The 12974-nt window shown below is 39.0% G+C and overlaps 1 protein-coding gene across 1 annotated transcript in view; it reads left to right on the top strand.

The window, feature by feature from the left end:
• Prosbeta2 (Proteasome beta2 subunit) overlaps positions 1-10853 on the top strand; it is a 28501-nt gene extending 17648 nt beyond the window's left edge. The window contains exons 4-6 of the mRNA XM_076178092.1: positions 3808-3975; positions 10294-10445; positions 10620-10853. Coding sequence (XP_076034207.1) covers positions 3808-3975; positions 10294-10445; positions 10620-10740 — 441 coding nt within the window. The 3' untranslated portion in view covers positions 10741-10853. The remainder of the gene's footprint in view (positions 1-3807; positions 3976-10293; positions 10446-10619) is intronic.
• The last annotated feature ends 2121 nt before the right edge of the window (positions 10854-12974 follow it).

Below are 12974 nucleotides of genomic sequence, written 5' to 3' on the forward strand. Positions count from 1 at the left end.
AAACTTACCGACCACAGCTATGAATATTGTCTGACTCATTAATAGCCGACTAAACTCGAACAAGAATGGTTTTTGCTGAAATGCATGATTGTATTTAAAAAATTAGCATATGGTTGCATTATTTGACCTATTTTCTTTAAAATGTGTGATTTCCATGTAATTTGATCAAAGAGAAGTTACGTTTTTATCCTCTGCAAAATTGCTGACCACAGCTATGAATACTGTCCGACGGTTTTTGCTGAAATGCACGATTGGTCAGATCACAAGAAAATCACACATTTTAAAGAAAATAGTCAAAATAATTGAACTATATGCAATCTATTACATAAGAGTGTAGTTTGATCCATACCACCAGTGATCATAGATGGCGGGCTGGACGAATCGTAGCTGTGGTCGGTAATTTTGCAGAGGATAAAAGTGTAACTTCTCTTTGATCAAATTACATGTGTAAGAGGCCGGTAGATAGAGGTAGACAATTGAGTAGATAGAGGGAGAGGGATAGGTGGAGATGTATGCACATCACACGTCTGGCAGCATTAGCTGCCCGACATGTGGTGATGTGTCATAATAATTGCATTATGAAAAATAAAGTCAGTGCTCAATCGTTTGTTCTCTTTCACCTGTGAATTTTGATAACCATAACACCTACAGACCATTTACACCATGAAACAAAAGTCCTCAAAGTCAAGGACCACCTCGACATGAGAGGAACACAAACACTTGCTGCAGCCACCACAAACACATCACACCCGCTACACTACATAGCAGAACACCCACACACACCAAGAAACATTAAAACAACACCCAAAGACCTGTATCACACACAAATACTCTCTTCTCTTCCTCCAGAACCACCAAATACCAGCCTCCGGAAACATATTCATAATCATATCACTCACCGCTCCATTAACCTTTTCAGTACGGGCCAAAATCTCGCGGGCAGCATTAGCTGCCAGACGTACGATGTGTCGTAATAATACTCGCATCATAAAATATAGATACCACTTATATCGATCGTTCTCTCTTTCACCCGTGAATTTTGATAACCATAGAAAATGTGATGAAGACAGTTTAGAGAGTATGCCATTACGCAGGGGCAACTACAATAAATATAATCAAGACGCCGATATGGCAGCCTCGCATATCCACTTGCTCCTCATGCCGCCTACGTATGCAGCACCGTATGGAAGGGGTTAACACACTGAAAGACAACACACTGCTGCATGCCAGATCCCCTGATATCCACCCTTCTGAATCCTCTCTCCCACGAAAGGACAGAGTCCACCTGGCCAGACTGCGGTGCGGCCACCACCCAGCACTTCTAAGCTACCAGAAGAGGCTGGATGACTGCATTGTGAACAGCTTCCCAGGATGTAACACTTCACCCCATACCATACAACACATAATGGAAGACTGCATTATACACAACCATGCACGCAAACAACACAACATACACTCTATAAAGGATTTGTGGGAAAACCCAGTTTTGGCTGTGGCATTCCTTGGGGAAACGGGACTGCTCGGACAGACAGTCTAGGGAATGACAACAACAACAACAACAACTGTTCTTTAAATCAACACATTTGCCAGTACTCTTTCCACCTTTGACATTTCTCACAATTTATCCTCATGATTCGTACCATACTTCTTAAACACTTCATCCCAAATATCTTTGAGCTCTTCCATTCTGCTTTCTTCATTTGAAGTCTTAGCTCTACACAATGTTATGAGTGCAATCACTCCCTTGTAGTCTTCTCTGTGTTCATTCTCAGATACTTTTTCCTTGTGACACATCTCATTCTCCCAAGACTTGCTTCTTTTACCCACAGCCTCTGCTTCTCCATTTCCTGCTACATGTGAACTAGAAGCTGTCCACTACCTCTAACTTCTCACCCATTAAACTCCAACTCAGTCACCCTCAGCTCACATACACATGTGCATTGTATATACTGTGCATAAAAATACTTATTAAAGGCCCATGTCATCATAAAAGGGGGTTGGTCAAATCAAAGCTGACCCCCACATCATGCTTATCACTCAGTGTTTGCATACCTTGTTTTGCTCCATATTGACAGAGTTTTCTGAATTAATTGATCTTGAACATGCATTTGGCTACCCCCTATGTAGGGGGAAAAAGCCTATGTTATATTACAAAGGATTACAAAGGCGGAGCATGCCGACAGGAGACCTTTTGGTCCATATCTAGGTCGGATGCAAAAAAAATCATAATAATAATAATAGAATAATGAATAAAAACTATAATAATGTAAACAAATAAAATGCATAAATAAATGCATAGGTATAGTTAAATAATAAACAAACAGGTAAATAGTAAATAATAATAAATGTACATATAACTAATAATAAATGAAAATCAGACTGACAAATGATAACAAAACAAAAACAAATAACATGAAATAAATTATAATCATTACAGGATCTTGCTTAGGTGTTTATCTAAATGATTCTTAAAGCTTCGAACTGAACTACATTGCACTACCTGTGCAGGAAGTTTATTCCATTCATTAACTACACGGTTGGCAAAGTTGTTTCTACCTACTTCCAAATTGAATCTATTTCCGGACAGTTTGAGACCATTGTTTCTTGTCTGATTCTCATTCAATGTGAAAATTTTGTCACTTTTGATGATGTCAATTCCCTTTAGAATCTTAAAGACCTGTATCAAGTCACCTCTGAGTCTACGCTTTTTTAGGGAAAACAGATTCATATGTTTTAGTCGATTTTTGTATGATTTATTTTTGATATTTGGAATCAGTTTTGTGGCTCGCCGTTGTACTTTTTCCAGTCTGTTAATGTCTTTAATGAGATTCGGTGACCATACAGAAACAACATATTCCAAATGTGGACGAACTAACGATTTATATAGCTTGTTAATGAATGATGGGCTTTTGAAATCAAAAGATCGCGCAATCAGTCTTAGAATCTTATTTGCTTTCTCAGAGGCTGAAATACACTGCTTAGATGATTTGAGGTCGTTACTGATAATTACGACGAGATCTTTTTCACTATCCACTTTTGTTAACGAATTTCCAAATAACTTGTAATCGTACTTACTGTTATTTTTACCCATGTGCATTACTTTGCATTTACTTGTGTTAAATTTCATTAGCCACTTTTCGGACCATTGCTGTAATTTATCTAAATCTTCTTGAATATCTAATTGGTTTGAGTGATCATTTGCCACTCCGCACAGTTTTGTATCATCAGCAAATTTGGAAACAGTGGATTTAAACCATGGTCTATATCATTTATATATACTATGAATAGAAGTGGCCCAAGAACGGAACCCTGAGGAACTCCACTCGTAACATTTTTCCCTCTAGAAGTTTTTCCATTTAAAACAACTCTGTTTTCGACCATTCAACCAATTACTAGTCCAACCTAATAGGCTACCACTTATTCCGTGTAAAGCTAATTTAGTAAGTAGTCTTTCGTGTGGGACGGTATCAAAAGCTTTTGGAAAGTCTAGATATATTAAATCTATATTGTTTCTTTTGTCATAATTCGAGATAACTGTGTTGTAGAATTCGAGTAAGTTAGTCACGCAAGAACGTTTCCGTCTGAAACCATGCTGGCTATCATTTATCAAATGGTTACTTTCTAAATGATGTTCGATAGCATCTCTGATGTATGTATGTATGAACATGCATATACTTAGTTTGCACTATATATATATGTTACTTTTGTATATCTGTTTGAAATATGCATGTGAATATACATTATTATAGAGAAAATATCACTGTTGATCACTGATCACAATATTTAAAACAATACTTTGGTTTTCAGGGTTATGTAAGTGCAGCCTTAGTCTTGGGAGGTGTTGACAAGCATGGACCACACATCTACTCAATCCATCCACATGGCTCTACAGATCGTCTTCCTTACACCACCATGGGATCAGGATCATTGGCAGCTATGTTTGTGTTTGAAGCTCGGTGGAAACCAGACATGGAGGTATAAAACATAATTACAAAATCTATATGTATACCAGTAGGCTGCTTCTTCTTTATAAGAGGTAGCCAAGGCATACACCTACCCTGACCCAGCCTCCTCCCATTTCCCTTTCATTATAGCTCCTTTTGGATGAAGGTCATCCCTATCCCATACTCGATGCCCACTGCCTGTATCAGAAGCAATGCAGCAAGGTTCAGCACATCCATGGCATGGCAAGCTCCTTCATTTACATGGCAACCCTCCCCCCACTGCCCTTCTTGTGAAACTAGAGAAAACAAAGAGAAATCCCATTGGACAATTTCAATTCATATTCCTTTCAGAAGCGAGTAAATGCCTTGGTGGATTAAAAATTGTAATGAGGAATAGACATTTGGGAATGGATGCTAAGAGGAGACTGTATGAAGGAGTTGATTGTGCCAACAGCACTGTATGGGGCAGAAACATGGAACATAAGAGAGGAAGAGAGGAGGAGTTTGAATGTGTTTGAGATGAGGTGTCTGAGAAGTATGGGATTACTAGGCTAGATAGAGTGAAAAATGAGGAGGTGAGGAGGAGAACAGGGGTGGAAAGGGAGTTGGGAGATAGGGTTGATGAAAGAGTATTAGGATGGTTTAGACACATGGAAAGAATGAGTGAAGAAAGACTAGTAAAAGAGGTATGGAAGGCAGATGTGGAGGGAGTGAACATGAGGGGACGTCCTAGGATGAGATGGATGGATGGGGTGAAAGGGGCTTTGGGGAAGAGGGGAATGTCTGTTGAGGAAGGACGGTAGAGGACAGAAGACGGGTGAATGGAGAATGGTTGGATATGGATGATGATGTGATGCATGAGGTGGAATGGGTGGGGGGATGGGGGGTGAGGTAGTATGTGTGAGCAAAATTTGACGCAGCCCGAAGGGATTTCTCCCCATCTTCTCCTTTTATGCATGAGGGGACGGAGAAGGGGGGGGGGGTTGCTGATTTAATGAAGCAGCCTTGCTGTGGATGTACTATGACTTGCGACACTGCTTCTGACCCAGGGCAGTGGACAAGGTGCAGGGATGACCCATCATCCAGGTGCTAAGACGGAAGGGAGGGTGGAGGGGAGTGGAGTGTATTTAGGGATGGAATGGGTTGGAATGATTTTATGCCTTTTTCTTTTTGGCTACCTCCCTTGTAAGGGGAAAAAGCCTTGGTATATGTATGTACAAGTATGTATGTATTTCTTTCCGAACCATTTTCCACTGGCACCTACTTGTATCTCTTGCCTTCTTCCTTCTTCCTTCCATGCCCAACAGACAATCCTCTTTTACTGAGAGCCCCCTTCACCCCATCCATCCATCCATCTTATTCTTGGTCTTCACCTTCAAGATTGCTCCATCCACCTCTGCCTTCTGCACTCTTATTGGTAGTCTTCTGTGCTCTTTATACCTTATCTTTTCCTATATCCCTGTTGTTTTCCTTTCCCATCACTGTCATTTTCCTAGCTCTTCCCACTGCCATGGTTAATCTTTTCCTGACCTCCTCCACATTCAATAATTCTCAGAAACAAAACAAAGAAACCACCACTACAGTATACAAACAATATATATGCTCAGTGATGAAATATGTGAGCTCTGTATGGGACCTTAACCTCACAAAGACATGCCTCAGCACCATTCAGCAATACAGAACAAAGCCTTAAAGACAATTAAAGGCTGCACAAATGCAATACCTACAGACCATATATACCATGAAATGAAAGTCCTCAAAGTTGAGGATCACTTTGATATGCGAGGCAAACGAACACTTGCTGCAGACTACAAACACAGCCCACTAACTACACTACATGGCAGAACACCCACAAATATTTTCTTCTCTTCCTTCAAAACCACCAAATACCAGCCTCTGGAAACATATTCATAATCACATCACTCACTGCTCCATTAACACACTAAAAGACAACACATTGCTGCATGCCAGACCCCCAGATATCCATCCCTCTGAATCCTCTCTCCCACAAAAGGACAGAGTCCACCTGGCCAGACTGTGATGCGGCCACCACCCAGCCCTTCTAAGCTACCAGAAGAGACTGGATGACTGCATTGTGGACAAATGCCCATGATGTAACACTTCACCCCATACTATTCAACACATCATGGAAGACTGCATATTACACATTCACGCATGCAAACAACACAACATACACTCCATAAAGGGTTTGTGGGAAAACCCCATTTTGGCTGTGGCATTCCTTGGGGAGATGGGACTGCTCGGACAGACAGTCTAGGGAACAACAACAACAACATTGCCCACACATGCCAAGAAACATCAAAGTAGCACCCAAATATATCACATATAAATACTCTCCTCTCTACCTCAACCATCAGACACCGGCCTCCAGGAGCATATCCGCTCCATCAACAAACTTAAAGACCACATTTTGTTGCATGCCAGACACCCTGGTAGCCATCCTTCTAAATCCTCTCTCCCATGAAAGGACAGTCTACCTGGCCAGGCTGCTGTGAAACCACCATCCAATCCTTTCAAGTTATTAGAGGAGGGTGGATGACCATATCACAGATCCAGGATGTAACACTTCACCCCATACTATACAACACATTATGGAAGACTGCATTGTACATGATCATGCACATCAGCAACACATTACAAAGGATTACAAAGGCAAAGCATGCCGACAGGAGACCTTTTGATCCATATCTAGGTCGGATGCAAAAAAAAAAAAAAAAAAAAAAAAAAAAAATTAAAACTATAACAATGTAAATAACAATTAAAATACATAAATAAATGCATTGGTATAGTTGAATAACAAACAAACAGGTAAATAGTAAATGATAATAAATTGACATATAACTAATAATAAATGAAAATCAGACAGACAAATTATAACAAAACAAAAACAAATAATATAACATAAATTATAATAATTACAGCATCTTACTTAGGTATTTATCTAAATGATTCTTAAAGCTTCGAACTGAACTACATTGCACTACCTGTGCAGGAAGTTTATTCCATTCATTAACTACACGGTTGGCAAAGTTGTTTCTACCTACTTCCAAATTGAATCTATTTCCGGACAGTTTGAGACCATTGTTTCTTGTCTGATTCTCATTCAATGTGAAAATTTGGTCACTTTTGATGTTGTCAATTCCCTTTAAAATCTTAAAGACCTGTATCAAGTCACCTCTGAGTCTACGCTTTTTTAGGGAAAACAGATTCATGTGCTTAAGTCGATTTTCGTATGATTTATTTTTGATATTTGGAATCAGTTTTGTGGCTCGCCGTTGTACTTTTTCCAGTCTGTCAATGTCTTTAATGAGATTCGGTGACCATACGGAAACAGCATATTCCAAATGTGGACTAACTAACGATTTATATAGCTTGTTAATGAGTGATGGACTTTTGAAATCAAAAGATCGCGCAATCAATCCCAGAATCTTATTTGCTTTCTCAGAGGCTGAAATACACTGCTTGGATGATTTGAGGTCGTTACTGATAATTACGCCGAGATCTTTTTCACTATCCACTTTTGTTAACGAATTTCCAAATAACTTGTAATCGTACTTGCTGTTATTTTTACCTATGTGCATTACCTTGCATTTACTTGTGTTAAATTTCATTAGCCACTTTTCAGACCATTGCTGTAATTGATCTAAATCTTCTTGAATATCTAATTGGTTTGAGTGATCATTTGCCACTCCGCACAGTTTTGTATCATCAGCAAATTTGGAAACAGTAGATTTTAGTCCATGGTCTATATCATTTATATATACTATGAATAGAAGTGGCCCAAGAACGGAACCCTGAGGAACTCCACTTGCAACACTTTTCCATCCAGAAGTTTTTCCATTTAAAACAACTCTCTGTTTTCGACCTTTCAACCAATTACTAGTCCAACCTAATAGGCTACCACTTATTCCATGCAAAGCTAATTTAGTAAGTAGTCTTTCGTGTGGGACGGTATCAAAAGCTTTTGCAAAGTCTAGATATATTAAATCTATATTGTTTCTTTTGTCATAATTCGAGACAACTGTGTTGTAGAATTCGAGTAAGTTAGTCACGCAAGAACGTTTCCGTCTGAAACCATGTTGGCTATCATTTATCAAACGGTTACTTTCTAAATGATATTCGATAGCATCTCTGATGATAGTTTCCATTATTTTTCCTACGATCGAAGTCAAACTAATAGGCCTATAGTTATTTGGTTTCTTTTTGTCACCTTTTTTGAATATGGGAGTAACGTTAGCTAGCTTCCATTCTCTTGGGACATCTCCGGATATGATGGATTTCTTGAAAATAATTTCTAATGGAACAACAATCTCATTTTTCATTTCCTTTAAGATTCTTGGATGCCAACCGTCAGGCCCTGGTGTTTTATTAACTTTGAGTTTGTCTATACACCTTTTAATTGTTTCTTTTGTTATATTTACCGTAGTGAGTAAGTTTACCCCAGACTTTTCACAGGTTTCAGTTTGGAATTCACTTTGAGGTGTTTCGTTTACGAATACCGAGCTAAAGTAATTGTTTAAGAGATTACACATTCCTTCATTTGAATATTCAAGTTGACCGTCAGCAGATAATAGTGGACCAATGTGATTCCTAACAACCTTTTTATCTCTAATGTAACTATAGAATTCTTTGGGATTCTCTTTGGATTTTTCAGCGATGTTCATTTCGTATTGTCGTTTTCTTTTTCTTATTGTCTTTTTTAAATCTCTCTGTATTGATACATAACTTTCATAGTCATTAGATGCACCCGAGCACTTATATTTCTTATAAGCCTGTCTCTTTTTAGCAATACTTTTTTCAGTTTCTTTGTCGAGCCACTTTGGGCGAGCCTGATTTGGGGGACGTCTGTCCTTAAAAGGAATGTAAGTTTGAATCATCTTAGTGAGCGTATTTTGAAATATTTCCCACATCTGATCTACAGGCCTTTCGTTTAATTTTTCCTCCCAATCTGTAAGCTGAAGCTCCTGACGTAGTTCTATGAACTGAGCTTTACTGAAATCGGGTATTTTAGAAGCACAAGTATCTATTCTAAAATTGTTTAGGAGTTTGAATCTGACTAAGTTGTGATCGCTATTTGCAACAGATTCACCGACTTCTACATCAGTTGCCATGCTTTCGCGGCTAGTGATCAATAAATCGAGTAAGTTTCCATATCTTGTGGGCTCTTTTACATGCTGAATTAAGTAATTGTCACCAAGAAAATCAATCAAGTGACTACCTATATGGCCATGTTCAAGGGTCATCCAATCAATGTCAGTAAAATTGAAATCACCCATTATCAATAAATCCCGGTTGCAGAAACTAGACAGTTCTTGAAATAACAGTTTGTCGTCTGCTAATGATAATGTCTTTGGCCTATATATTACACCTATATTCATTTTTTGTCCATTTGTTTGGGTTAACTTGTATACTCTATAAGGGATTTGTGGGAAAACCCCATTCCAGCCATGGTGTTCCTTAGTGAGACGAAACTTTTTGGCCTGACAGTCAAGGGAACAGACAACAACAACTCTGAAATTACTTATCTTCTTCCATCTGCATCTTTTACCTTTTCCTCTCAACCTGACTCATCCCCCCTATCATATCCTTCCAAAACCTCTTTTTATTTGTGTATATTTTTATTTAATATTATTATCATTATATGCTATGTCTTGCTGCATTGCTTCTGACCCTGGGTGAGATGTAGGGATGATCAGTCATCCATGACGAGCCAAGATGAGAGGGAAGGAGGGGTGGTGGATGGGAGTGGAATGGGTGAGATTGGAATATGTCGTTTGACTGGCTTTTTTCCTAGTAAGGGGGGAAAGAGCCCTTGGTATATGTATGTATATATGTATGTCTGTATTATTATTTTTTATTTATTTATTTATTTTTTTTCCAAAATTTTGTCTTGTCATAATCCTACTCCATTTTACATCTGCTCTTGTCTTTGCCTCCCTTACCTTATTTTTTGCTTTTATCTTCTTGTACCTTTCAAATGCCTCCCTAGTTTTACATTGCAACCAGTCCACGTATACCAACTTTTTCTCTTGTACTGCATTCACCTCTTCATGCCACCATTCACTACCCTTCCTTGTATCTCCACCCACCCTCCTCATCCCACATACCAACTTTTCACACTTTGTCACTTCCTCTTGAAAACATACCCATTCTTCTATTTCTACCTCCCCTCTCTCCCTCACCACATTCCTCCTTAAAACATACCCATTCTTCTATGTATACCTCTCCTCTCCCTCACCACCTCCTTGTCTTAAAAAAAAAATAAAGTTTACTACTGTTGAGCTTATGACAGTCAGGTGTTTAGCAACATTTTCTTCTGTACTTGCAGCTTGAGGAAGCCAAGCAGTTGGTTCGTGATGCCATAGCCGGGGGTGTTTTCAATGACTTAGGGTCTGGCTCAAATGTGGATTTGTGTGTCATCACTAAAGATGGAGCTGATCACCTGAGACCTTTTGACATTGCCAATGTAAAGGGCAAAAGGTGTGTTGGACATGACTCTTATGTTGAATGATGTGCCACTTGTCTTTATTGTTATAATTTTTTGTGTTATTGATTAATTTTAAAGAAAATATTGTCAAAGGTAAGTAAAAAGCTTCTCTTTGAGAAATTTATTCTTTTAGACTTTGGGAGTTAATTTTTTATTCTTTGAAACAGGGAAGGCAAATATGAGTACAAACTGGGAACAACTGAAGTGCTTAGTACAAAGACCATCCCCATTCAAGTTGTAGATGAGACAGTCAGCAAGGCAGATGGAGATGCAATGGATACAGCATAAAGAAAATTGCTGCCTATTCTTACTATTTCTCACTGTGGTGCAGCAGTCTTATTTTATTGGAGATTTCAGTATATCATTGTATGGTATGATTAAATAGGTAAAAAGAAAAAAAATATTGCATTTTGCTTATCATCCTGTCATCCAAGAGGAGCAAAGGGAGGGAGGGGGTGAATAGGATTGGAGTATGTAGGGATGGAATGGGTGGGAATGGATTTTATGACTGTTTTTTGGCTTCCTCCCTTGTAAGGGGGAAAAAGCAGTTGGTATATATATATATATATATTTGTATATATGCTTATCATCTCTTAAGTAACCCTTTTATGCACTGATAAAGGACATATGTCTAGTACCTGCATGTGATGATCCTGCAAAATGGACAGCGAAGCCACCCATTTTCAAAACCAGTCAACCCCCTCACCTCCATCAGGGGGGCTGACACTCTGTGTTTGAACAGGGCCCAAAATCTGTTAAACTTCGGTTGTATTTATTTATTTATTTATCTTTATGTACTCATTTTTTTTTTTTTTTTTAGTTTTGCACACATAGAAAGCTGACAGCTGGCAACAGCTTTTCTCTCCCTACAACTTTCAGTCAGTAATATAGAAATGGTTGTGCATTGATACAACACATAAAGCAATCCAAAATTTCTTATTGGAGAGATCTATGGGAGGTTTTGAGGACAATTGCCAGACACTGTGGGGCTACAAGTTTTCCACTTGTGAAACTCAAGGTGAAATGAAATGGGTGGGAGTGATTTCTATGCCTTTTTCTTTTTGGCTACCCCATGTGTAAGGGGGAAAAAGCCTTTGGTATATGTATGTATGTATGAAACTCAAGGTAGTAATTGAGTGATTGACCTTGGAGACACTTCCCTCTACGCACTTTTTTCTCATTACTTACCAGCAGAGCCACTCTTTCCATCCCTTGCCCCCTCATCACTCATGACTCTCTCCACCACATTTCTAAATCTTAATCACCCTGATGTTACAAAGGCGGAGCATGCCGACAGGAGACCTTATGGACCATATCTAAGTCGAATGCAAAAAAAAAAAAAAAAAAAAAAAATTAATATAAATAATAAAATACATTAGTGCATAAGTATAGTTACATAATAAACAAACAGGTAAATAGTAAATAATAATGAATTGGCATATAACTAATAATAAATGAGTAGTAGTCGTCACTGGTCAGGTCAACCAGGTAGCTGCTTCAATTAGTGATATGGCGAGTGGTTGTGTTAGTGTTCAGCGCTGATGAGGTACAATCTCTACTTAGTTGTTGTCGTTCCCTAGACTGTCTGTCCGAGCAGTCCCGTCTCTACTTAGTAGAATTGAAGCCTTGGAGGATGCTGTAAAGTGCCTTAAAGAGGAGAATCGTGTTCTCCGCTTGAAGGCCCAAAATACGGAAGACAAAACTAGTTTAAAGCCTGGATGGAAAATGGCAACAAATAAGATGCGGAAAAGTGGAAAAAAGTCCTCACCAGCCCTGCTTGATTGTAAGAATTCGTTTCAAGCACTAGCTGGAAGAAACAAATGAAATTCAAGAGAAGAAAGGAAGGGCAGACGGTGGATCCCTGCCCACAGGTAAGATTTTGGTTGTAGGAGACAGTCAAGTGAGGTATTTAGACAGGGCTTTCTGTGATAAAGATAGGAAACATAGGACGCAGGTGTGTTTCCCCGGCGCGGGGATAGATGTTAGAAATAGGATTGAAGAGTGTTTAGTACAGGAAGGTAAGGACCCTGTAGTTTGCTTAAGTGCGAGGGGCAATGATATATGTAAGTTAGGGAGTGAGGAATTGTTTGCACGGTACCAGGATGCGCTAGACAAGATTAGAAATAAGGGAGGTGTTCCTGTTGTATGTAGAATCCTTCCAAGGCATAGAGTTGGAGGCATGTGGCATTCCAGGGCTATTACAATGAATTGCAGGCTGTCAAAACATCGTAAGGCCAATGGATGGGCATTTGTCGACAACTGGGACTGGTTTTTACGGTAAGAATCATCTATATACAAAGGACGGGGTGCACTTGTTGCCCAGAGGATTTCGGCTCATTGCTGAATCCCTTGAGCGAGAAGTAGGCATCCTACAGGGTTTTTTAAGGTAGATTACATGGGAGTAGTGGGGGGGGGAAGTATCGTAATATAGTTTAGGCAATAGAAACAACCTAGAGAGGGACTGTGAAAAGAATCACCAAAGCAGTTGGAGGGAAGACAAACTTAAAGTTTACTATACAAAT

The sequence above is a fragment of the Oratosquilla oratoria genome, chromosome 41 (genome assembly GCF_046742065.1).
Source record: "Oratosquilla oratoria isolate Oo_2021 chromosome 41, ASM4674206v1, whole genome shotgun sequence".
NCBI lineage: Eukaryota > Metazoa > Arthropoda > Malacostraca > Stomatopoda > Squillidae > Oratosquilla > Oratosquilla oratoria.